Genomic DNA, 26,865 nt, shown 5'->3' on the forward strand with positions numbered 1-26,865 from the left:
AGTTGCTTTAGGTGTAGAGTTAGGTTATTTATTTGACTTTTTTCTTGTTTCTTGAGGTGTGCCTGTATTGCTATGAACTTTCCCCTTAGGACTGCTTTTACCGTGTCCCACAGGTTTTGGGTTGTTGTGTTTTCATTTTCATTCGTTTCTATGCAAATTTTGATTTCTTTTTTGATTTCTTCTGTGATTTGTTGGTTATTCAGCAGCGTGTTGTTCAGCCTCCATATGTTGGAATTTTTAATAGTTTTTCTCCTGTAATTGAGATCTAATCTTACTGCATTGTGGTCAGAAAAGATGCTTGGAATGATTTCTATTTTTTTGAATTTACCAAAGCTAGATTTATGGCCCAGGATGTGATCTATCCTGGAGAAGGTTCCATGTGCACTTGAGAAAAAGCTGAAATTCATTGTTTTGGGATGAAATGTCCTATAGATATCAATTAGGTCTAACTGGTCTATTGTATCGTTTAAAGTTTGTGTTTCCTTGTTAATTTTCTGTTTAGTTGACCTATCCATAGGTGTGAGTGGGGTATTAAAGTCTCACACTATTATTGTGTTATTGTTAATTTCTCCTTTCATACTTGTTAGCATTTGTCTTACATACTGCAGTGCTCCCGTGTTGGGTGCATATATAATTGTTATATCTTCTTCTTGGATTGATCCTTTGATCATTATGTAGTGACCTTCTTTGTCTCTTTTCACAGCCTTTGTTTTAAAGTCTATTTTATCTGATATGAGTATTGCTACTTCTGCTTTCTTTTGGTCCCTATTTGCATGGAAAATCTTTTTCCAGCCCTTCACTTTCAGTCTGTATGTGTCCCCTGTTTTGAGGTGGGTCTCTTGTAGACAACATATGTAGAGGTCTTGTTTTTGTATCCATTCAGCCAGTCTTTGTCTTTTGGTTGGGGCATTCAACCCATTTACGTTTAAGGTAATTACTGATAAGTATGATCCCGTTGCCATTTACTTTATTGTTTTGGGTTTGAATTTATACACCATTTTTGTGTTTCCTGTCTAGAGAATATCCTTAAGTATTTGTTGGAGAGTTGGTTTGGTGGTGCAGAATTCTCTCAGCTTTTGCTTGTCTGAAAAGCTTTTGATTTCTCCTTCATACTTGAATGAGATCCTTGCTGGGTACAATAATCTGGGCTGTAGGTTATTTTCTTTCATCACTTTAAGTATGTCTTGCCATTCCCTCCTGGCTTGAAGAGTTTCTATTGAAAGATCAGCTGTTATCCTTATGGGAATCCCCTTGTGTGTTATTTGTTGTTTTTCCCTTGCTGCTTTTAATATTTGTTCTTTGTGTTTGATCGTTGTTAATTTGATTAATATGTGTCTTGGGGTGTTTTGCCTTGGGTTTATCCTGTTTGGGACTCTCTGGGTTTCTTGGACTTGAGTGATTATTTCCTTCCCCATTTTAGGGAAGTTTTCAACTATAACCTCCTCAAGTATTTTCTCATGGTCTTTCTTTTTGTCTTCTTCTTCTGGGACCCCTATGATTCAAATGTTGTAGCGTTTAATATTGTCCTGGAGGTCTCTGAGATTGTCCTCATTTCTTTTAATTCGTTTTTCTTTTATCCTCTCTGATTCATTTATTTCTACCATTCTATCTTCTAATTCACTAATCCTGTCTTCTGCCTCTGTTATTCTACTATTTGTTGCCTCCAGAGTGTTTTTAATTTCATTTATTGCATTATTCATTATATATTGACTCTTTTTTATTTCTTCTAGGTCCTTGTTAAACCTTTCTTGCATCTTCTCAATCCTTGTCCCCAGGCTATTTATCTGTGATTCCATTTTGATTTCAAGATTTTGGATCAATTTCACTATCATTATTCGGAATTCTTTATCAGGTAGATTCCCTATCTCTTCCTCTTTTGTTTGGTTTGGTGGGCATTTATCCTGTTCCTTTATCTGCTGGGTATTCCTCTGTCTCTTCATCTTGTTTAAATTGTTGAGTTTGGGGTGTCCTTTCTGTATTCTGGCAGTTTGTGGAGTTCTCTTTATTGTGGTGTTTCCTCGCTGTGTGTGGGTTTGTACAGGTGGCTTGTCAAGGTTTCCTGGTTAGGGAAGCTTGTGTCGGTGTTCTGGTGGGTGGAGCTGTATTTCTTCTCTCTGGAGTGCAATGAAATGTCCAGTAATGAGTTATGAGATGTCTATGGTTTGGGGGTGACTTTGGGCAGCCTGTATCTTGAAGCTCAGGGCTGTGTTCCTTTGTTGCTGGAGAATTTGCTTGGTATGTCTTGCCCTGGAACTTGTTGATATTGGCTTTTCGACTGGAGAACTATCTCTAGTCATCACCAGCTGGAAGATGCTAGTATCGACTTGTACCTGGCAGCCACACAGTAGGATGGAGATTTGAAACACACAGTGACAGGTAGCATTACCACTGTGTAGTTCTCAGGAGAATTTGTCTGAAGGGGCCCCAGTCCATAAGGCGGGGGGCCAATTTTTGTTTGCATGTCAACCTTTGTTGTCTTGTTAGTGGTGGAAAAGTCCCATTCCACTAGTGTCTGCCTGGTATTACAGATTAGCAGATTTGTGACTAGAGGTATTTCATGTTCTCATAGAAAAACCTGAGAGAGTGTTTTCAGTACATCATTCTTCCCTGTGACAAAGAGGGTCTTTAATTTCTTAGGGCTAACTCTGGGAGTGAACTTTCTAGATCTTATGCTCTTTTGCATCCTCTTAGGGCACACCTCTTGCACCCACAGTTAAGCCATGAAAAGGTTTATTGATTTGCTATTGAGATTAATATAATACCATTGAAGATCCTACTCATCAATGGCCAGATGATGGATCTTTTGAATTGGAAAAACTTTTGTATTTGAAAAAAATTTTAGAGAGCTCTTATTCTAAAGAACTGTCTTATTGGTACCTATGGGAAGATCAAGTTGAAAAGAGAACACAAAGGAATATTGTGTCTAGCCTTTGTGCTTAGATGCTCAGTTGTGTCCAATTCTTTGTGACCCCATGGAATGTAGCCTGCCAGTCACCTCTGTCCATAGGGATTCTCTGGGCAGGAACACTGGAGTGGGTTGCCATACACTCCTCCAGGGGATCTTCCAACCCAGAGATCAAACCCAGGTTTCTCACATTGCAGACAGATTCTTTACCATCTGAGCCACCAATCTAGGGGTTAGTGCAATTTGTCTTTGTAAAGTCCATATAAAGCATTCAATACAGAGGCCTCTGAATGTGCTCCTTGAGTGTACAATCCAACTGTGAACAACTTTTGCTTCTATCAACCCCTGACCTTTAACTCTTTAACAAGATAAAGTTACAAAGCCCCTTTTGCCTACTTTCAGAAGTTCCTACCAGATTTAGAAAAGAGTTAGGGTCAATGGCCATTCACAACCTCACTCACAAGGACCTTTTTTAAAAAATATATATTTTCTTATTTGGCTGTGCCAGGTCTTAGTTGCTGCATGTGGGATCTTTGTGGTGGTGTGTGGGGTCTAGTTCCCTGACCAGGGATCAAACCCAGACCCTCTACATTGGGAGCAGAGTCTTAACTGCTAGACCACCAAGGAGGTCCCACAGGACCTTGATTGGCTGTTCAAAGGTATTCTTCTCATCTATAATTATACTGCAGTTATCAGACAAACCAGACAGCCCCCTAGTAGATGGGCCTCCCAACTGCACCCCAAAGAAACAACCAGAATTTCTCCCAAGCTGTCATGCAGATGATCAAGAAATGGAGGTCAGTGTTCAGGGGTTGATAGAAATAAAAGTTGTTCAAAGTTGGATTGTACACTCAAGGAGTGCATTCAGAGGCCTCTGTATTGAATGCTTTATACAGACTTTACAAAGACAAATTGCACCAAACCCTAAAGCTCCAGGACATAGGAGTCTTTTTATTTCCTTCTTAGTTGGAATGGAAATCTTCTTGGCTAAAAGGGAGTGATTGTAGACAGAAAATGATACTTTAGTAAATAACACACTCTTATGGGTATAAGGTTCTAGTCCTATTAATTGTCTGTTTCCCTTTTTACCTATAAATTAGACAGGATCCTGAATTATTCTACTTTCCTCAAATAATTTGGCTACATCTCTTCAAACTGTTACCAATTTTCTTCCACTCTTTGACTTGGAATCAAAGTCATATTGTTATGACATTCCTAGAAATCTAATGTGCTTAGATGCTCAGTTGTGTCCAAGACTTTGCAACCCAATGGACTGTAGCCTGCCAGGCTCCTCTGTCTATGGGATTCCCCCTGCAAGATACTAGAGTGGAGTGCCATTTCCTCCTCCAGAGGATCTTTGCAACCCAACGATCAAACGTAAGTCTCTTATATCTCCTGCATTGGCAGGCAGATTCTTTAGCATTAGTGCCGCCTGGGAAGCCTGGTAAGAAATCTGATATGTCCTTATATATTAATAATACCATCATTTGTAATTCTAGTTTTCTTAAAATGTATGTCATAGAAATTAACCATATTTCTTTGCCAACTGACAAAGGTTCATCAGTTTTTTAATCATGACTATTTTTAAGTCTTTTATCATTTATGAAAGTTATTGTTTTGCTTTTACAAAAATATTTCCCAAAGTCCTACAAACTAAATGTTAAGTAGATTGATATAAACTTCAGAGAAACAGCCCAAATGGCTCATGTTTAGATCATTTTTGTGCCTGGTGCTCTGTGAGCCACTCAGGAAGTTTACCTGAATATCTGATGACATCAGAGGCATTCAAACTTGGAAGATGCTTCAGCTCCAACATCTAGAAATCTGATCGGCGGCCTTCAGGACTCAGGCTGAGTTTATAATTTGCCCCAACCACTAACTTTTGTTTTTCTTTTGTTTCCATAGACATGCCTGTTAATAAGTACCTACTTGCTCACACCATGTAAGGCTAACCTCGGGACCCTATACCTGCAACACTAGCTCCTGAAATGAGACAGCTGTTCAACTGAAATGACCTACTCTCAAGACTAAGAGGTTGGTTCAATGAAATTTAATAGTCTATCAACTTAGCTTCTGGACTATAAAACTTCACTGGAGAGGACTGAAGGGGAACAGAATATGTGACCCAAATATACACCTCTTTAGTATAAGAATTACTTAGAGCTGATTTTTTTAATTTATTTATTTATTTTAGGTTCTTTTCCATATAGATCATTACAGAGTATTGAGTAGAGTTCCCTGTGCTACATGGTAGGTTCTTACTAGCTAGCTATTTTATATATAGTGTATATGTGTCAATCCCAATCTCTCAATTCATCCCCCACTCCTTGGTAACCATGTTTGTTTTCTACAAATATAAAAGTATTTCCCAAAGTCCTGCAAAAACTAAACGTTAAGTGGATTGCTATAAACTTCAGAGAAACAGTCCAAATGGCTCATGTTTAGATCATCTTTGTGCCTGGTGCTCTGTGGGCCACTCAGGAAGTTTACCTGAACATCTGATGACATCAGAGGCACTCAAACTTGGAAGATGCTTTCGCTCCAACATCTAGAAATCTATGACTCTATTTCTGTTTTGTAAATAAGTTCATTTATACCGTTTGTTTAGATTCCACACATAAGTGATAGCATACATTTGCCTTCTCTGACTTCACTCAGTATGCTAGCCTCTAGGTCTATCTGTGTTGCTGCAAGTGGCACTCGTTTGCTCATTCCTGTGGCTGCGTGATACTCCACTGTATATGTGTGCACATCTTCTTCATCCATTCATCTGTTGATGGACGTTTAGGCTGTTTCTGTGTCTTGGCTATTGTGGATGGTGCTGCTGTGAACAGTGTGGTGCAGATTATCTTCCAATTACGGTTTCCTCTGGATATATGCTCAGGCGTAGGATTGCTGGATCTTATGGTAGTTCTGTTTTTAGTTTTCTGAGGAACCTCTGTTCTGTTCTCCATAGTAGCTTCACTAATTTACATTCCCACCAACAGTGTTTGAGGGTTTCCTTTTCTCCACACCCTCTCCAGCATTTATTGTTTGTAGATTTTTCGATGATGGCCCGTCTGACCGGTGTGAAGAAGTATCTCATTGTAGTTCTGATTTTCATTTCTCTACTAATATTAATGATGTTGAACATCTTTTCATGTGCTTTTGATGATTGTTTTTAAGAAACAAGAGACACAGGAAAAGCTCTGAAAATCTAATAGAAGTTACCTTTTGTAAGGGAAATATACATTTATTTTAAGGAACTCTCCATTTTAAATGTGTCTCCTCTGTTCCTAAAAGGGTGATTCTGAATGACAAACTATCAATGTAGAAGGTGCCCCTCTTAATTCAGCTCAACAACCTTACCCTTTTTATTGTGCTTTACCTATTAATCTCCCATAAGTGACCTTCCCTTCTCCTCCATCTTTCTTGCATCTTCAGCTGAAGAAAGTATTTAAGGTGATGGCTTGAGTCATTTTAGGAGAGTTAAACTCAGTTTTCCAGGATATCACCCATGTATACATGGTGTTAGACTTAGAGGGGTGAGGTCTCAGCCAAGAACCTAGAAGGGTGGAAGGAAAATTATTTTTCCTCCCCTATAGGGACATTTAGGAAGTTTCTGAGTTATTATAAAAGTCACAGCATTTTTCTTTTTAGGAGCAGAACTATCAATCAACCATGAGCTCAAAGAAACATAATCCGGTGCTAATGGCAAAATGGTATATTCTTAGCCTCCTCAGATAGAAACAACATGCATGGTTCAAACAGCAAATCTGTGGTAGCCAGCAGAGAGGTTACAGTACATCCATTAAACAATGTGGGCTTTTAGCCGTTTCATAAGTTTATAAGGCCTGGTCATCTACATTGGAATATATATATATATATATATGTGTGTGTGTGTGTGTAAGTTTTCACCACACATTCTTCACCAATAACAACATAATAGTATCTAGAGCCCATAGTAATCAAATTGTGGCAAAACTAAATTACAGGTACTGATACAATCATTAATTTGACTTAGGAAGTTAACACGAAGAAGAACAAACTTTAAAAAAAAATCTTTGGTTGCATGTTGAATACTTCAGCATGAAGAGAGAAAAACAATTACAATATTTAATTTTTTAAAAAGGTTACCCATCTAATACTAGAGGTCTCAAAGCAGGATCCATAAATTGACAGGCTCCTCTGTTATGTGATTTTTCTAATGGCTATTAGCACACACACTTCAATTAAAAAAAAACAAACTGTAAATCACAGTGGCTTTTTAGACTTCTGTAGAATACCAAATTCAAAAATTATACAAAAATCTTACAGCTTAAAGTTAAGAAAAGAAATGTAAAAGCAAGACTTTGAAAAAGTTTTGCTGAATTCAAACATCTTACAAGCTCCATCACCCATCCTTGTCCCCGTGGCTGCATGATGGACTTGGCGCCACCAAGTGGGCTGAGCTGGGTGATGTCAGAGCACTTGCAAATAAAACAAATCTGGTTTTCTGGCCCGGGTGAGGGGTGCACAGCAGCTTTTAAACCAGGTTGAATTCCCTCAGGTTCAGTTGTAGGATTGTGTCTTTCACAGCAGCAAACACAAAGCGGATGTTCTCTGTGTCTGTAGCACATGTGAAGTGGGAGTAGATGACCTTCTCTTTGTCAGGATTCTGATCTTGATAAAGCTTCAGGATGAAATCTCTGGCAGCTTTGACGTCTTGCTTTGGTCCTGTCATGAGGGCAGTCAGAATCAAAAAGAGAGATACCAGCTCACCACCAGGCCCCCTCAAAAGTCATATTCAGTGTACTCTTGTTTTTATTGGGAATCCTTCTTTGAGCCATCTTATTTCTAGAGACTTTTTTACTTGGGATATTATTTTATTATGAACTTGCAGAAGGGTATTTGAAGTGTCCATTGGTATCTAAAAATCATACTTGAAGATTTGTTGAAACATAGTGACCTAATTTAATTTTCTGATTTGGACCATTTTTGAAGAGGTAATTACTCTTTAAAAATATACGGATTTATTTGGCTGCACCAGGTCTTGGTTGCGGCATGCGGGATCTAGTTCCCTCTCCACTGTGAGCGCAGAGTCCTAGCTACTGGACCACCAGCAAAGTCCCTGAAGAGGTAGTTCTTGAGGGAAATAGAGGAGGGAAAAGAGAGAATATGGGGCCTAACACAGCTAAGCTCCCAAGTCTGATTGTGAAGCCTGAGAGCTGTATGCTATATTGTCAATGTGGTTAATAAAAGGAAAAAGGAGAGCGTTTAAACACCACTTGTCTACGTATCAGTATCAAACTTGGTAATGTTTCTGCACCAGAATTAATTAGCAACAGGGTCTAAACCCTCTCTCTACCTTGGAGAGGTCATAAAGATAACTTCTGTGTCCACCCTGTCTGGTGAAGGGGCTGCCACATTTCGGCACTAGAAGTGCAGAGATGAGTCAGGCACAGTCTCTGCCCTGAGGGTCTGCTGGGCCAAGACAGCTGAAGGCAGAGAGAGCAAGGCAAGCCCAGGCCCCCAAGGGAGCCTGAGGAGGGGCACCTACTGTGGAAGGAGGTGGGGTGAGGACCAGAAGCCCCTCCCAAAGGAGGAGGTGCCTGATTTGGGTCTCAGAGAACAAAGCAGAATTAGCAAGGGAGTTGGCAGTACATCCCAGGCAGTAGGAGACGCGTGTGCAGAGGTGCTGCGGTGAAAACATGCTGATTTGACTGGAGCTTCCATTCAGAAGTGAGGGATGGTAAGAAAGTCCATCAGAGGCAGATCAAGGAGGCCCAGATAAGCTATGCTGAGAACTCTGAACTGGTGCCAGGGAGGTCAGGGCCACAGGATGGACACTTACTTACCAGTGTATTCTGGAAAATAGCTAATTAGGTGAGAGTACATGATTTTCTCTTCCAAAAGATCCTTCTTGTTTAAGAACAGAATCACTGATGAGTTCAGAAACCAGGGGTAGGTGATGATAGTTTTAAATAAGGCTTTACTCTCTTCCATGCGGTTCTAAATGAAAAACAAACAATTTAGGATTAACTAGGAAGAAATACAGTGCTTTGGGAACAGCATGGCGAATCACTGCTTCCATCCATCTGTCCTCTTACCCAGCTGTCGTCTCCAGGTCGCTGGCCTTGCTCAGGCCGGGGAGGGAGTAGCAGGTGGTCCCTGCTTCTATTTCCCTCATCCTCACCCTCCCATTAATCACCCTCTTCTGGAACTCCTCTCATGCAAATTCTTCTCTGGCCCCCAACACATAAGGATATAAGAAAGGCTTTTGTGTAACTTGGAAAAGGAAGGTTGAAGCCCAGAATTGACACAAGTTTTCTGTGTATAACTACTGGGATTACCAAGTGGGGGGATCCTTCAAAACCAGAGACCTGAGATGCCCTTTCACTGGGTGTGGGCTTCCAGACTGGGCATCAGGAGCGCAGTGACAATGAGAGGAAGGAAGGCTGTTCTGGCAGGGCCACCGCCCTCAGGGACGCTGGTGGAGAGGAGCACTAACTGCTGAGCGCCTGCCCTGCATCAAGTTTGGCAGGCGGGTAACACAGCCGACGCTCTCCAAGAGATCGGGTCCCCGTTTTAGGGGGAGCATACTGTTCACAAGGATGTAAATGCTTTCCCGGGACTGTACAGTAGCACATCCAGTGGAAGCTATGCAGACAGACAGTAATAACTTCTGAACATTAGACACTGGCAAGAAAATATTAAATGAAAGTAGATAGGGCATGTGTAAATCTTCTCTGGTGACAATAATCTAGCATTCCGCCCTCTCCCAAGTATTTCTAAGAAGAAAGAAACCCTTTCCTTCCTTCCTTTAGACTGAGAAACACAGCCCTCCTGCTACAGAAGGACACTCCCTAAATTTCTATTCCTATGACTCCCAATGCCTGGGCCCATTCTCCCACTCAATACATTTTTGGGGATCAGTTCTGGAATCTGTCACCAAAAAGGTAAGGTTTCACTTGTTTTTAAAGCTTCTTTAGCATTATGATCTTATCAATAATGAGCTCCAAGGAACTACAACATATGAAAAAAACAATTCCTATATACCATAGTGAGTGGATGCAAGACATATGTCCAACCAGGATAGAAAAGTCTGGAGTGGCAACCACTTCATTTTCCCCCAGATACCTAGGATTTTTCAGAGAGGAGAAAGTAACTTCTTAGCACATCAGACTAAGGTACTCATCCCTGGCTCACCTGACTAATCTTCCCTGAGAAACGTTCTAAGTAATTCCTGAGACAAGTTTGGAGCTAATTTTTCATATTGATAACTCAATGCCTTTGCTTTAAAAAAAAAAAAAAAAAAAATCTCTCCACTGGGAGAGCTGGGTGGCAGCCAAGATTTCTATTCTTCTTTGCACAATGACACTAGTAAATGGGCTAATCCACCACTAATTAGCTAATGTAACTGTGCTCCTCAGAGAAAAGTCTGCTTTCAAGAAATACAAGATAGAATTTGTTCATAATTATTGCCTAATCCTGGACAGAATTCTTTATTGATTTCCTTTCATTCCCTACAGGCAAGAGGTATTTCTAAAAGGTCAAGAGGTCTGGTGCAAAAGGTAGGGGAAAAGACGGTGATTATCGCACAGAAAATAGCCCTAACCTCACAAAGAAGGGGCTGGGATGGTTCTCTTCATTTTCCTGGCAGATCCAGTTAATGGAATTTAACCAGCCAGTGCCATGGCAGCTCTGCAGAGGGCACCGAATGCCTGACTGGGGTGGATCAGTGGCAGCTGCGCTGAGCAAGTCCCTTCCAGGGGAAGTGGAGGTCAGATGCTGCCCCCGGACTGCTCCAAGCATCTGGTACCACTCCCCTGGCCAGCTTAGCTCAGGACCTAATTTGAGAGCACCATGGAGGTTGGGAAGCCTGTCCTCAGGTAAGTCTATTAGAAATAGTGTTGTTCAACTTTGGTTGTATATGCGCATCCCCAGGGGGCTTAGTGAAGGTAACCCCCAACTCTAAACCAGGAAATAAGAATCTCAACAATAGGGTCCTCAAGATGTTTTTAAAGGGCAAAAGAAAAAAAAAAAAACCCTCCTACTATGCAGCCAAGGCAGAGACCCATGTTTTTGAGTGGCTCCACCCTTCATGAAGACTAGATGTCCAAGGTCAGGCCACACATAGTTGTTCTTTAAGGTCCCCTGGGAATTTCAGTGTCCATCAGGATTCTAGGTCAGTGATTCTCATTACCTGGGATCTTCTTGAGGATCCTGCTTTATTTGGCCTGGAGTGATTCGGAAGGTGTGTATACCTAACAAGCACCCAGGTGATGCTAGGACTGCCAGCCCACAAGCTACACTTCCAGGAGTGAGGCGACTTAACCTAAGGGATAGGGCCTCATGCCAGAGTGGGCTGGCTTCTTGCAAACTGCAGAAATAGGTTTTGTTTTCCACAGCTAACCAGACTCCCCACCCAGCATACCTCATTGTCACACTCAGCCAGGACCTGGTCATATTCACTCAGAGCAACCAAAAAAATAATGGAGGTGACACTCTCAAAGCAGTGAATCCATTTCCGTCTTTCAGATCGCTGGCCACCAACATCCACCATCCTGTTCAATAGAATAAACATAGGACTCTCTGGGGGAAAGCACATGGAAATCAGCACTCTTTAGGGTCCTCAATAATCGTTAAGAATAAGAAGGGATCCTCAGATTAAAATGCTTGAGCACCACTGCTTTAGGCATGAGGAGCCGCTGGGTGTTTCCTAGCAAAGGAGGCGACCAAATGTAAGTGAAGTTACTGAGGATGCATGCAGAGGTCACTCAGATGGAGCCTGCTTGAGGATACTGGTCAGGGAGCTGCTGCAGTAGTCCAAGCAGAAGTTCAGGCATCACTCGGGTGGTGCCCAAACCATCCCAGAGTGCCAGGAAACCAGACACAAAAGGGCAGAAAGGCAGGCAGGCTTCTGGACTACTCGCCACCTCTTGTTTCCTGGCCCCTGCAGTTAATCCAGAGATTGTGCATTAGCTGAATGCTACCCCTTCCCTAGAAAGACCTGCAGGTGCCCTCTGTCTGATGTGGAGACCCAGAGCCTTAATCTGTGTCTTTGGGACAAGTTCAGGTTGTCATAGCCCAAGGATCAGTCACAAGCTTGAATGTTCCAGGGCTCGGGCAGTTTACAGAAATGAGTCCGGGGACCTCTCTTAGGTAGCAAAGGATACACTTCAAGCATGCTGTGCTGGGCCCATCTAGAGGGAGGTTTTGGAAGGGTTAAGCAGAGATTGATTCTGAAAAGGTTTAGATAAATTCATGGGCATACAGGCAGAGGGCATGTGCTCACAGAGATGCCGAGTATCAGACCAGAGGGCTCCCCCAGCTTGACAGCACTCCAGCAGCATGAGATGCAGGCTAGACAGGGCAGGACTGTACTTGTGCTGTCTCCAGACAACCATGTGTAACACGTATGAGGAGGAACAAGGGAATGAACAGATATAAAAGTGCTTTGAAATTTGCAATGATAAATCTTGGAGCTGAGAATAGAAGGGAAGAGAAATAGTCAACTTCAGGGAAAAGACCCCAGTATTGCCAATCTGTGGGTTACAGAAATATACATCTGTGTGTGTGTATGTGTTACACACGAGAAGCATTCCAGACATGAGTAGGGAATGTCTTCTTCTCTAAGGGGAATAGAAAGATGTGTTTGTATCCACTGTACAACTTGAAACCAACCACAATTCTAATACCCTGTGATGGTGAAGGCCATTATTGCCCTAAGAGACATAAGCCCTTTTAGCAATAACACACTGAAGAATCCATTTGGGGACTTCCAAGCCTGGAGAGACAGATTCTTAATGGACCGTGTCAAGGAGACAGACTTACCGAAAGATGATGTTTTCCAGGTCAAACGGATACTCAATGATGCCAGTGGTGGGCACTCGGACACGGAGCACATCCTGCTGTGTGGGCACGAACGCTGGCATGGCGATCCGGTCAATGTCCGTCAGGTAACTGGTGTTAGAGAGCAAGATGCTGAGAAGGGGCAATGCCCACCCGGAAAGTCACCCCAGCTCCCAGCCACCCCTACTCGTTCATGGATTCATCAGTGACTTTCCTGAGAAGCAACCATCCCGCCCTCCTAAAACTGTGTGGAGAGTTTGGTGAGCCTGCTGAGACTCAAGTTTGCAGCTCTGGTCTCCCCTCCTGGTTCTCAGCTGCAGCACTCTGCTGGGGAGGGAGCCAGCCAGGCCACAGGGGCAAGACACAGCACCTGGCTCTCTCACATTTCATCTGTTCTCCTCTCACAGGCCCTCCTCCAAGAACACTGTAGAATGTAGATGCTGTGCTTGGATACTTTACTTTGCTCAATGAATTAGAGGTAAGGAAAATATAAAAGCATAAATCAGGCCAATGGGAAGTCCTCTCAAAAAGTTCCTTGTTACACTGAGAAACTGAACATCTCCTAAAATAACCCAAAACTTGTCTTGGATTATTTTGGGCCATATATTACAGCCCAGGCTTAAAACACGTTTCTTTTTCTGTGGTAAAACAAGAAGACACTTCTTTTTAAATGTTAAGGCCTTTGAAAAAAGGCACTTTTGAGTAAATAACTGAGGCCCTGGACAGTGACAGTGCTGATAACTTGGAGCCCCCCGCACATGGAGGTGGCCCCACCTTCTCCCGCACGGCCCACACAGGCAGAGCTCACCTAGGTGTGCCGCGGCTGAACAGGTGAACCACCAGGGCAGCCTTCTGTGACCACAGCCCCAGGGCTTAGCGCCATGGACTTCTGATGCGTTAATTCATGCCTGTCAGGCTTCCTTGGTGGCTCAGATGGTAAATAATCTGCCTGCAATGTGGGAGACCCAGGTTCAATCCCTGGGTCGGGAAGATCCCCTGGAGAAGGAAATGGCAACCTACTCCAGTATTCTTGCCTGGAAAATCCATGACAGAGGAGCCTGCTGGGCCACAGTCTGTGAGGTCGCAAAGAGTCGGGCGTGACTGAGTGAATCTCTGTGTCATCCCACCAGAGCGTGTGTTCCTTCAGGGCAGAAAGCACCAGTTGTACCTATAGCCCTTTCCTCCGTGCCTGGCACAGAGCAGACACACATCAAATACCTCTCCAAAGAAGCAGACAATGGCAGCAGAGCACATGATTACCACTGACCTGGACCTCGGAAGCATCTGGGGTCTCACCTGTGCCAGGTTTGAGAGTTCCCTTTTCTCTGTACAGCCCTGTCCACCACTGCAGTCACTCTCCACACTTGGTGCACTTGCCCCAGTTGTCAGGCCCGACTGAATTCTACAGCACGCCTAGTGGGTCTTTCCCAAGCTGATCTATATCAAGAGCCCTAGCCATTCCCCAGGGCCTTCCCAGAAGCCAGGGACACAGGCTGGACCAGGGAGGACTCAGGGGTGCCCTGGCTCCCAGCTGTCAAAGGCTATCTGCCCTCCTTTCTGCCCTTTCTGTCTTATGTGCTGATCTAACGACTTACTGGGGTTTCTTTTAGTTCCTTTTCCTGCTTTGCTGCTGTGTTGTACTAACCTGGATTCATGTCATTCAGCACTCAGCCTGGGACAAACACCAGAGGAAGGCCAGTGAAATTAAGGAGGTAAGATTCTGGTTTCCTTTCCTGCCCCCTGGCTGGTCAGGATGGGTGAATTACCCACAGCACTTTGGAGGGTGATGGCAGCACATAAAGGGAAGGGGGTGGGTCTAGGGCAAGAATTCCAGGGCCCTCAGAGAGTGGGAATGACCCAGAGCAAGAGGGAAGGAGCTGAGCTGCAGAAGTAGGAATCCTCACCCCTTCAAAGAAGGACCATGATCCAGCTATTTGCCCAGAGATCTGGACAGAGGCATCGTCTTGGGGAATTCTTAAAATCAAATTCTGTGATCTCTGTGGGATAGTCTGCCTGCAGAACTATCTATTTCTTTTTACCCTAATAGATTACTGATTACTCCTTCACAAGGAGTTAATGAACAAAGAGCTCCCAAACTGAGCTGCCGTCCGTGACTATCTTGTCCACGTGAGGGCAGCACCAGATCAGCCATGGATGGGTGTACTGCACTGTTGGGTCTAAACTCTTGATTTTAGGGCAACTGGGCCTGCTGTTTGCTGGTCAGGAAACCAGAAGGCACAGGGATATGGAGAGGGGAAAGGAGAAACCAGAAGCAGGTGTAGTCCTGGTTTAAATCATATAACTTCAGCACCCCAAATGAGATCAGTCCCACCAAGGAAAGCCCACAATTGACTTAGCCTCTCAGTGAAAAGGACAGATGAGATCCTTAAAACTAGATGAGGAAAGGTAGGTGTGGGTAAGGAGAGCTATCTAGGGGGTTCCTTGAGGGGACTGAATTGAGGAGGTGGGAAGCGAGGCATCAAAACGCAGAGGAGCAGAGGGAGGCCGTGCTGCCTGCATTTTAGCAGGTAGCTCATTTCTCCCTGGTAAGAATCTCCACTGAAGTGTGGCCACAGCCCGGGGCTCTGTACTCACTATTTGGCAGAGTCTGACAGTTGGTACTCCCGCCTCCGATCGTAGCACTCCTGGATTCCAGGATCCTGCCACAGCTGCTTGATGGCCTCCACCTGGTCCCTGGAGAGCGTGGACACCTTGTCTACTTCCACTTCTCTGATTAGCTGGGCATTTTCCTGCTCAGAGGGAAAAGAACCTTTCATTTGGCAAAGGAAAGGAAACCATTACGGTTGGTGACGTAGGGTCAAGACTTGCCCTTGTCTGTGGATCAGGGAAGATGTCCCCTAGGTGCCAGGGTGTGGTGGGTGCCCTCCAGAAGAGCTCCTCACAGCAAAGTCACTCAGTTGCAGCTCCACTGGGTGGAGATGATGTGGCTGCTTAGCTCAGTGGAGAGAGCCACAAAGAGCCCCAGACCTGTGGCCTTTGGTTCCAGCAGTACCTGGGGCTCAGTGTTACCAGCATTCAACACCCAACTGTGCATGGAGAAACACTGGAGTGATTGGTCATCATTGTACCAACCAACATTACTTCCTCATTAGCATGCAACTCGTTTGAATATTTGCACAGCCCATAGAACAATTTAAAAACAACACTATTGTTAGTGGCATACCAAGGGTAGGGTAAGCACTCCACCCCAGCGCAAGAAAGGAGGGAGTGCGTCGTCATCTTCAGAGAACTGAAAAATCACGTCCCAGCAATTAATCATGAGTCTGCTCTTTCCTTTATTTTTTAAAAATGTTTTAATTGACCTTATTTTTTAGAGTAGTTTTAAGTTCACAGCAAAACTGAGAGGAAAGTACAGCGAGTTCTCATGCTTTTTATTATCATGCATCACTAATAAAACTCTCTCCTACTGGGTGGCCCACACGCACTGTACCCCTGAGCCCATGCCACTGGCTGCTCTAGTACTGTTGCTCTTTATTACAGTAAGCGTTAGTATCATTATCGCTCTCATTACTGTTGCTACAGCAGCTACCACTTATTGCACTCACTGTGTACCCAGGGCTCTGCATGTACCATCTCATCTGATCAACAGAAGGCAAGCAAGAGGCCAGAAATTTTTCTAAACCTTAGCAAATTAAAGTGGTAAGACTGACCTGCATCCACAGCACAACCCTGCTTTGGCCTGAGAGACTGAGCGTCCCATCCTTGGCTGCAAGTTGCAGCAAACGAGAGTTCTGCTGTGGGAGACAGCAGCCTGCCCTCTTCACTGGATTTCAGGGCAATTCACTGGCAGCTGGGAATCAGCAAAACATCCTTTGGCAGCTGTGGTCTCTTTAAGTATATACTACACCCCTGGAAGAAGCACAAGCTGGAATCAAGATTGCCAGGAGAAATATCAATAACCTCAGATATGCAGATGACACCACCCTTATGGCAGAAAGTGAAGAGGAACTAAAAAGCCTCTTGATGAAAGTGAAAGAGGAGAGTGAAAACGTTGGCTTACAGCTCAACATTCAGAAAACGAAGATCATGGGATCTGGTCCCATCACTTCATGGGAAATAGATGGGGAAACAGTGGAAACAGTGTCAGAATTTTTTTGGGGGGGCTCCAAAATCACTGCAGATGGTGATTGCAGCCATGAAATTAAAAGACACTCCTTGGAAGGAAAGTTATGACCAACCTAGATAGTATATTCAAAAGCAGAGACATTACTTTGCCAACAAAGGTCCAGCTAGTCAAGGCTATGGTTTTTCCTGTGGTCATGTATGGATGTGAGAGTTGGACTGTGAAGAAGACTGAGCGCTGAAGAATTGATGCTTTTGAACTGTGATGTTGGAGAAGACTCTTGAGAGTCCCTTGGACTGCAAGGAGATCCAACCAGTCCATTCTGAAGGAGATCAGCCCTGGGATTTCTTTGGAGGGAATGATGCTAAAGCTGAAACTCCAGTACTTTGGCCACCTCATTCGAAGAGCTGACTCATTGGAAAAGACTCTGATGCTGGGAGGGATTGGGGGCAAGAGGAGAAGGGGACAACAGAGGATCACATGGCTGGATGGCATCACTGACTCATGGACATGAGTTTGAGTGAACTCCAGGAGTTGGTGATGGACAGGGAGGCCTGGCGTGCTGCGATTCATGGGGTCACAAAGAGTCAGACATAACTGAGTGACTGAACTGAACTGACACCCCTTGAAAAGTCACTCTTTTCTTGCATTTTTTATCAGGAAACCCAACAGAAGGCTAGAGGAAAGGAAGAACTTATAGATTTACTTGACTTGGTAAAACCCAGAACCATGATTAAATCAACATGGCCTTGCTCTCCGTCCATCAAGAGTGAATATAATCTTCTCCCAGACTGTGGTATCCTCAGGTAGGTAGAGGCTCCCCTTTGTTGAGTCTCAAACAAGGTCTATGCAGGATGGGTGAGCAGAAAGAACCTGGGCTGAAAATCAAGACCCTGACGTCTAAGTAGTTCAGTGAGATTTAAGGAACCCAATAGGTTCCCTGCCTCAGCATCGTCATTTGTAAGAGGAGCCTGGTTTATAAACCATATAAACCTGGTTTATAAAGTGTCACCCAAATGTAAGCAGAACTAGCCTTATTATTGCAATACATGCCTAATAAATATTTCTTGTCTGCCAAAACAGAACACAGTGACAGCCCCCAAACCAGGAGTTCTAGTTCTGCCTGCTGGCACATTTGTGTCACATGCCCAATTCTCAACCAGAGAGAACAATGAATGGAGACCATAGACCCTGCCTGTATGGAGCAGAAGGGCTTCTCCCGCTTCTTCCCTCCACTTGCCACTCGCCCATCTCCCACATAGGAGCAGATGGTCTCCACTGGAGAATGCGGATGGTGGAGCTTCCCAGGATACCCCATTTGCCCACGCCAGTGTTTGGCTCTTCCAGTAGATAAAAAGTGGCTCCCAGGAAATTATCACAGAGGAATGCAGCCTTCTACATAAGCTCTGGGGCGGGAGGAATTTAGGGAAAAGACATTGACCTGGGATTTCAGGTAACCAAGGGAATTCAGCCTGGTGAGAAAGACATATTGTTTGTTCAGCCAAGGGAGGAGATTTGGGGGACATCTTGCTTAGAAGAAGAGAATAGAGGCTCCTTAGAAACCCAACAATTGGGACTTTAGAACTAACTAGACTTTGCCACCCAGGACTCCAGGTTCAGAGGTTCTCCTGTCCACCTTTGTCTCCTCCTGGTTAGCTCTACCTGTCCAGATCATTTTTTTTTAACTTCCTATTTAAGACTTGGAAAAAGGTGGGAAACATGGTAGAACAAGATCTTCTCTGCCTTTCAAGATTGCCCAAACATCCATACTCTCCTACTTAACCTTATCATTCATCCTCACTCCTTCCACATGTGTTCATACATATACAAACACATGCTCACGTAACTCACACATACGCTTTTCCCTGGAAATATCTGAAAGAAAACTGCAGCCTTAGTGCCTCTTTATCTCTAAAGACTTCAGTGCAGTTTCCTAAAACCAAACATACATAATCACCTTGTATAATCATATATAATGATCAACATCAGGAAATTAACAGTGATACACAATATTGTAGTCTAATCTGCAGACCTTACCCAAAGTTTGGCAGTTGTCCCATAAATGTCCTTCATTGGCCCGCTCTAGACTCATGTATTGCATTTAGTCAGCTATCTCTTTAGTCTCCATTTACCTGGAAAGACTGTAGTCAAAGGAGTTGTTTATGTCACTCTGATCAAGAATGACCTGACAAGGGGAGAGTTCCCTAGTGGTCTAGTCGTTAGGACTCTGCACTTCCACTGCCAGGGCCAGGTTCTATCCCTGGTTGGGGGCAGGGTGGGGGTACTAAGATCCTGCAAGCTGCATGGTGCAGCCAAAAAAGAATGCTCCGGCAAGGATGTGCTCTTCAGTCACAAGTCATCATGAAGATGGCTGGTGGAGAAGCACAGCCGAGCCCCAGAGAATATTCCAAGGCCAAGGCCAAATATTATAAAGGGCAGAGAGGAATGAGAAAAAGGGTGCCCTGGTTTTTAAATAAATTCTATTAAGATATCAGATGAATGACTTTTGTACATTAACATGTGTGTTTTTTAAAAAGTGAAGTTTTGGTGGCACAAAGACAGAAACATAGATCAATGAAACAAAATAGAAGGCCCAGAGATAAATCCACGCACCTATGGACACCTTTATCTTTGACAAAGGAGGTAAGATTATACAATGGAGAAAAGACAATCTCTTTAACAAGTGGTGCTGGGAAAACTGGTCAACCACTTGTAAAAGAATGAAACTAGAACACTTTCTAACACCATACACAAAAATAAACTCAAAATGGATTAAAGATCTAAATGTAAGACCAGAAACTATAAAACTCCTGGAGGAGAACATAGGCAAAACACTCTGACATAAATCATAGCAGGATTCTCTATGACCCACCTCCCAAAGTAATGGAAATAAAAAATAAACAAATCGGACCTAATTAAATTTAAAAGCTTTTGCACAATGAAGGAAACTATAAGCAAGGTGAAAAGACAGCCTTCAGAATGGGAGAAAATAATAGCAAATGAAGCAACCGACAAAGAATTAATCTGAAAAATATACAAGCAACTTCTGCAGCTCAATTCCAGAAAAATAAGTGGCCCAATCAAAAATTGGGCCACAGAACTAAACAGACATTTCTCCAAAGAAGACATACCACTGGCTAATAAATACATGAAAAAATGCTCAGCATCACTCATTATCAGAGAAATGCAAATCAAAACCACAACGAGGTACCATCTCACGCCAGTCAGAATGGCTGCTATCAAAAAATCTACAAACAATGCTGGAGAGAGTGCGGAGAAAAAGGAACCCTCTTACACTGTTGGTGGGAATGCAATCTAATATAGCCACTATGGAGAACAGTGCGGAGATTCCTTAAAAAACTGGAAATAGAACTGCCATACGACCTGGCAATCCCACTGCTGGGCATACATACCAAGGAAACCAGAATTGAAAGAGACACGTGTACCCCAATGTTCATCACAGCACTGTTTACAATAGCCAGGACATGGAAGCAACCTAGATGTCCATCAGCAGACGAATGGATAAGAAAGCTGTGGTACATATACACAGTGGAATATTACTCAGCCATTAAAAAGAATGCATTTGAATCAGTTCTAACGAGGTGGATGAAACTGGAGCCTATTATACAGAGTGAAGTAAGTCAGAATGAAAAACACCAATACAGTATATTAAGGCATATATGTGGAATTTAGAAAGATGGTAACGATGACTCTATATGCAAGACAGCAGAAGAGACACAGATGTAAAGAATAGACTTTTGGACTCTGGGAGAGGGTGAGGGTGGGATGATTTGAGAGAATAGCATTGAAACATGTATATTATCATGTGTGAAACAGATTGCCAGTCCAGGTTCAATGCATGAGACAGGGCGCTCAGGGCTGGTGCACTGGGATGACCCTGAGGGATGGGATGGGGAGGGAGGTGGGAGGGGGGTTCAGGATGAGGGACACATGTACACCCATGGCTGACTCATGTCAATGTATGGCAAAAACCACTACAATATTATAAAGTAAATCGCCTCCAATTAAAATGATTAATTAAAAAAAATTTTTTTAAGTGAAGTTTTGGGCGGATTTCCCTCTGACTTGGCTAAATAGTATTATACACAGAGTGAGCATTTTTACGTTCCTGTTAAAACCACCTCTGCAGTGCACGCCATCTAGATCAGGGAATGGTTTTGTGTCATGTAGTTGGACTTTCTGGAAAGAGGGAAGAAATGTTCTTAGAGGGTCAGATTTAGGGAAATGGTAGGATTTGGGTGGGAGACAGGCTGAGTCTGAGGTGGCTGGTATCTAAGTGAAGAAACTAGGAAGCAGATAAATAAAATGGGTCTGTAGTTCATGCAAAAGCCGTAGGCTAGGGGAACACATTGATTTGAAATTGCCTAACTCATACATTTCGTTGGAAAGAAAAATCACAAAAAAGTAAATATTATTGGAGCAAATTCAGCAGATACAGAAACATGACCAGTTTCTCAAACACTGAGTTCATATCTGGCTTTTCCTCTTTTCCTTTCTCAAACAAAACCATTTCCACTGCTCTGAAGAAAGAAGAACACTGAAAACAGATGTCCTACATGTGCGTTTCACTCAGAAATTCCCAGGGTGACAGTGGAAGGAGCTGCTTATGAAGTGGTGCCTTGCTGACTGCACAGAAGGATGGCTGGCTGCCCAGGTGACAGTCCCCGTCAAGCCCAGCAAGCCCCTCCGGCTGGAATCCAGGGCCCTGTGGGCAGCCCCATTCTCACCAGGTCCTCGCAGGGGAAGTCCCTGTACCATTAATCACCCAGCACTGCAGGACCCCGAGCCTGCTCACTCATAGGGAAGATTGTCCCCTCCTTCGTCAGGACACCAGAGCTCCTGTTCTTTCATCAGATACTTAAGAGTTTTCACTGAAATCTGTATTCATTAACACAAGTCTAGATAATAAAAGCCTAATTGCATGATATTTCAAGAGCCTACTGTCATTTGTAGTGCCTATGAACCTCAAAAGCTTTCTAAAAACAAATGAGATTAAAATAAAGTATACAATTAAAAATAAAGGTTCCCTGTAACATAGTATTTCTGACTGTCAAAATCACCCCTCCTTGTTTTAACATCTCACATCAAGATCCAGAACTATACTACATGTTCTATTAAACAAAAATTACAAAATAAAAACTTCAGTGTTGTATAATGATCAGCTTTGAAAGCATTTCAAAAATTGCATACTAAAGAAAATGCTGGTGAATTATGCTAGAGAAAGGATTTTTTTTTTCCTATAAAAAACAACTTCTGCTCTGATAAACGAAGACTGGGAAATATGGATCAACTCTTCCACAAAGGACAGCTAGAAATGGTGGACAAAATATTTTCAGAAGTATGCTTGAAAATACCAGGGAACTAATGAATAAGTAACTGCTGGGCCAGAATATAGGGAAGAATGGCATCCAAGGAGTTGGAACAGCATTTAGGAAACTTTCCTCCCTGGGGCTCAGCTTGCTCTTGAAGGAGCAGTTGTGAGGCTGAGCAGCTCCCTTTTCAACATTACAGGACTAGGGTGGCTGGGTTTAGCAAGAGCAAAAGGCCTTTGGAAGCCCTCTGGCTCTGGGTTGGGATCCAAGGGGTAGCTCTTACGGAGTTTCAACTCAGCTTGGAATCACCACAATCTCAGAAACCGAGTGTCTCCAGACATCCAACAAGAAAGGGGGATTTCTTTTTGAAGAGAACATCTTCCTAACCCTCAAATTACTTTTTCATGAGTGTCCAACACACTTACAAAAATAAGCATAAGAATATAAGACAACTTCAAAAAGAGGCGACAAGTAAAAAGATGCAAAGATACGTTCCTCCAACCCACAGGAAGGAGGAATCTATTATCATAAAAATGGACTTTAAGGTCTACTTGTCAATTATACCTCAGTAAAGCTGGGGGTGGGGACGACTTTAAAAGTATAACTGGAGATAGAGATATTTCAAATGACGAAAAGATTCAGAAAGATATAACATACTAAAGTTCTATGCAACTAATGATATAGGCTTAAAATATATAGGAACAAAATCTCTTAGAGCTAAATGGTGAAACAGACAAATTTTCATCTTACAGGAAATTGAAACACATATCTCTCAGTAACTGATAGAATAAACAAAAATTCAGTAAAGATATATATAGTTCAAATGTTATGATCAGCAATTTGACTTTATGGACACATGATGCTTAGTCATTAAGTTGTGTCTGACTCTGCAGCCCCATGGACCGTAGCCCGCCAGGCTCCTGCCCATGTAATTCTCCAGGCAAGAATACTGGAGTGACTTGCTATGCCCTTCTCCAGCGGATCTTCGCCACCCAGAGATCAAACCTGCATTTCCTGCATCTCCAGCATTGGCAGATGTGTTCTTTACCATTGAGTCACCTGGGAAGCCCCATGGACCTATGTAGAGCTCTATATTTAAAATAACTATAGAAGATAGACTTTTCTCAAGCACCTAGAATATTTATCAAAATGGCCATTTGAGATTACACATTTAAAAATTTGGTTTTCTAGCTTCTTTTGATCAAGTTCCAATTCCAATTTCTTTAGCAACTCAGCTTCAACAGGAATGCACTTTTGTATTAGCCTTTGCTGTCCACCCCCACTCAAGGTGCAGGCGTCTGAATATTTAACCATGGGGCTAAAGCTGCCTAGATTCTCCTATAGAAAGGCAGTCTTCCAGCACACTCAGAATGGGAATTAAGTTTTTTTTAACCCAATTCAAGATTAAAAGAAACCTTTATTTCTACTCCAACCTTTGCCCTCTTTCTCCTTATCTTCTCTCCAACAAAAATAAATAACAGAATTCACTAGCCACAAACTGTTGGCATGAAAGGCCAAGCAAGTTACTTTATCTCTTCATGTCAGTCTAAACTTCAGTGGGTTTAACTTAAAAAGTTCTTTTCAAAGAGTCCTGCCATAAATTATTCTGGCACAAACATCCAAAGCTACAATGAGTGCTAAATAATGCAGCTAAGACGTCAAAGCTTTGGCCCTATACCATGTCAACCTGGCGAAGCCGTCATGACACTTCCCAGCAGTCCTTCCGGGTATGATTCTGGGTTTGGATGGGCTGTAAGAGAAATCTGAAGGGGAGGCGGGAGAAGCCGGTGGTCATGTTCTGAAGGTCAGAGCTCGACTTTAAGGGGCATGCACCCCCTACACACACACGTACACACTGGCTAGTCTGGTCAACTTCACTTTTGGAGAAGGGCAGCAGCTGGGCCCTCAGCACCCTACTTGGGCCTTCTCCTTCAGCTTGTCCACATCCTGGGGCGGACAGACATGCAGGTTCACAGCAAAGGTTGCCAGTTTCCGCGGCAGCTCCCCTGCGCCGTCAACAGATGTGAGAGGCAGGTGCAGGGGCCACTTTATCCCCAGGGGTAAACTGCCTTTGTTGGTTCCGGTTCATCTTTGCTCTGCCTCTTCCACATCCAGTTTTTCTTCCTGACGACCAGCCCTGCTGACCAGACACCAGATATGCAGAGGCAGTAGCCTTCTGACACCGTCACAGCTCTAACAGCCACATACAGTGCAATCCCTACAACGAATCCATTATTCCTCGTTGCCCTCTGACTTCCTGACCAAACCAGGAATCCTCTATTCTGGCCCATTCAATTCTGTTTAGGGGCAAAAATTCCCTATCATCTTAGGTCTGGGTGATGGTAACAACTTAGGCCTCAGCTGCAGTGACCTGAACGTCCCAAACTCAGTGAGACGCTGGCAGGCAGACTCTACCATCATTCAGTGCACACAGCACACGCCTGCTCCACGCTAGACCGTGGCCCTGCCCTCGAGGATCCCAGAATTACACCAATGCCTTTTGGAATAACTATTAATACATCAGATCCACACACACATGCTAAGAGATCAAAGAAGACATTTCAGCTGGGGATGAGTGAGAGGATGGGCTAAGATTTCCCACCAGAAATGGCCAGATGCTTATAAGGAGAAGGGCTGTGTCTGCCCTTCCCATATTAGTGAATGTGGATTCCTGACTGCTTGTCAGAGGCGGCACCGTGAATGTGCAGGGAGCAGACCAGTTCTTTATCACCTTTCACAGAACACTCCTTCCCCTGAGATGCTTTGGAAAGCACCCGAACTCCCTCAGGTCCCAAGGTAGCTGAATATATTCAAGGTGTAATTTACCAACAGCATCCGGTAACCCCTCCAAAGTATATATATTGGACCAATGGAAACTGCCTCTCAGAAAATCATTTGTTTCAGGCCAGTTTAACTGCATGTGCCCAGTGATCACATAATATGGTCATGTTACATAGCAAGATAGGATGTTCTATCCTCATCATCATCTTCCTCTCTCTCTCCCTTAAGAGTTTTTAGTTTTTTAAGCACACCAAAATTGGGTTATGAGAAACAGTTCAAAGAAGCAAGAGGAAGATGTGTCTTTTGTGTTTCTACCTCTGCAGACTCTGCTGGGGGGACTGGAGCTTCTATGCAGGACACACCCAGGTCCTCCCCACATAAAACCGAATGACTGCAGCCAGGGCCCAGATGGTGAGAAGACCAGAACTTACAGAGAAAGACAGAGGAGCAGAAAAAGAAGAGAGGCCATTGAAGCAGTGCTGTGGGGTGGGTGGGGGGCTCCTACAACAAAAGATAGCCCCCAACCCTCCACCACCCACCTCGAAGAGAAAACAAATGCCTTGCTCACCTTGCTGGCTTCCTATGGCATCACAATCAGCAGCAAGAAATCTTAAGTCTCTCTTTGATATCGGATTATATTTGTGGTCCTTCCAGAAAATAAGGCATAATAAAGCCTTACAGACACAAAAAGCACTGGCAAGTTCTCAATTTCAGAATATGCTGGATCCAAATATTGTAGTTAGTTATTTGGAGTTCCAAGTGTTTTCCCACTAACAGACTGCTATGGGTCCACCAATCCCGTTTTATTTTCCTACTAAACACATAGGTCGGGCCCTATTTCTCAGTCTCCTTGCAGTCACATAACTTGTGTTCTGAGTGATGGGATTTGGGTTGGCGTAATACACACCACTACCAGGGCTGACTTTCCAAGCCTCCCATGCAGTCCTCCTTCACTCTGTCTTTTCCCATTTCTCAGCTGAAAGGACAAGACGATGAGGGCTGGGAGGAGGGGAGACCCTGGGCACAAGGGACCTGGATCCCTCACAGGCTATGTGCAGCACAGCCCATTTCCCAGCAGCTCCCATGGAATTGAGGTGGATGTGGCCTAGAAATAAACACTGATTTTGCTAGGCCACTAAAGATTTGATGTTGATCTACTCTGCTGCTGCTGCTAAGTCGCTTCAGTCGTGTCTGACTCTGTGCGGCCCCATAGATGGCAGCCCACCAGGCTCCCCTGTCCCTGGGATTCTCCAGGCAAGAACACTGGAGTGGGTTGCCATTTCCTTCTCCAATGCATGAAAGTGAAAAGTGAAAGTGAAGTCGTTCAGTCGTGTCTGACTCTTCGAGACCCTATGGACTGCAGCCTACCAGGCTCCTCCGTCCATGGGATTTTCCAGGCAACAGTACTGGAGTGGGGTGCCATGGCCTTCTCCGATCTACTCTAGGGGCTATCAAATTTTATGCATCCATAGAGAGAGAGGCTGAGTGCTGAAGAATTGATGCTTTTGAACTGTGGTGTTGGAGAAGACTCTTTCGAGTCCCTTGGACTGCAAGGAGATCCAACCAGTCCATTCTGAAGGAGATCAGCCCTGGGATTTCTTTGGAGGGAATGATGCTAAAGCTGAAACTCCAGTACTTTGGCCACCTCATGCGAAGAGTTGACTCATTGGAAAAGACTCTGATGCTGGGAGGGATTGGAGGCAAGAGGAGAAGGGGACGACAGAGGATGAGATGGCTGGATGGCATCACTGACTCGATGGACATGAGTCTGAATGAACTCTGGGAGCTGGTGATGGACAGGGAGTCCTGGTGTGCTGCGATTCATGGGGTCACAAAGAGTCGCACACAACTGAGCGACTGATCTGATCTGATCTGAGAGAGAGAGGAGTAATGTGAGAATGGAGAAGTCCAGAGCTAGCTCCAAGAAACCCATGTGAATCAGCAAAGAG

At 43.8% G+C, this 26,865-nt stretch overlaps 1 protein-coding gene and 1 long non-coding RNA gene across 11 annotated transcripts in view; one reads left to right on the forward strand and one right to left on the reverse strand.

The window, feature by feature from the left end:
- The first annotated feature begins 4,341 nt into the window (after positions 1-4,341).
- On the forward strand, positions 4,342-21,750 carry LOC112583488. Of its 9 annotated transcripts, none has more exons than XR_006549955.2 (5): positions 4,342-4,939; positions 9,691-14,430; positions 17,463-17,608; positions 17,886-19,445; positions 21,350-21,750. It is a non-coding gene; the product is annotated as an uncharacterized LOC112583488 (long non-coding RNA). The 9 variants fall into 9 exon arrangements; XR_006549956.2 differs by lacking the exon at positions 4,342-4,939 and having other exon boundaries at positions 8,874-14,023; positions 14,329-14,430; XR_006549960.2 differs by lacking the exon at positions 4,342-4,939 and having other exon boundaries at positions 8,874-14,023; positions 14,383-14,430.
- GNA14 (G protein subunit alpha 14) overlaps positions 6,594-26,865 on the reverse strand; it is a 201,314-nt gene continuing 181,042 nt past the window's right edge. For both annotated transcript variants that reach the window (XM_006074410.4, XM_025279144.3), the window contains exons 3-7: positions 15,314-15,468; positions 12,701-12,829; positions 11,301-11,430; positions 8,722-8,875; positions 6,594-7,600 (exon numbers count right to left, since the gene is read on the reverse strand). In XM_006074410.4, the coding sequence (XP_006074472.1) occupies positions 7,410-7,600; positions 8,722-8,875; positions 11,301-11,430; positions 12,701-12,829; positions 15,314-15,468 (759 nt within the window). In that variant the 3' untranslated portion in view covers positions 6,594-7,409. The remainder of the gene's footprint in view (positions 7,601-8,721; positions 8,876-11,300; positions 11,431-12,700; positions 12,830-15,313; positions 15,469-26,865) is intronic.

This window comes from Bubalus bubalis, chromosome 3 (genome assembly GCF_019923935.1).
Source record: "Bubalus bubalis isolate 160015118507 breed Murrah chromosome 3, NDDB_SH_1, whole genome shotgun sequence".
Classification (NCBI taxonomy): domain Eukaryota; kingdom Metazoa; phylum Chordata; class Mammalia; order Artiodactyla; family Bovidae; genus Bubalus; species Bubalus bubalis.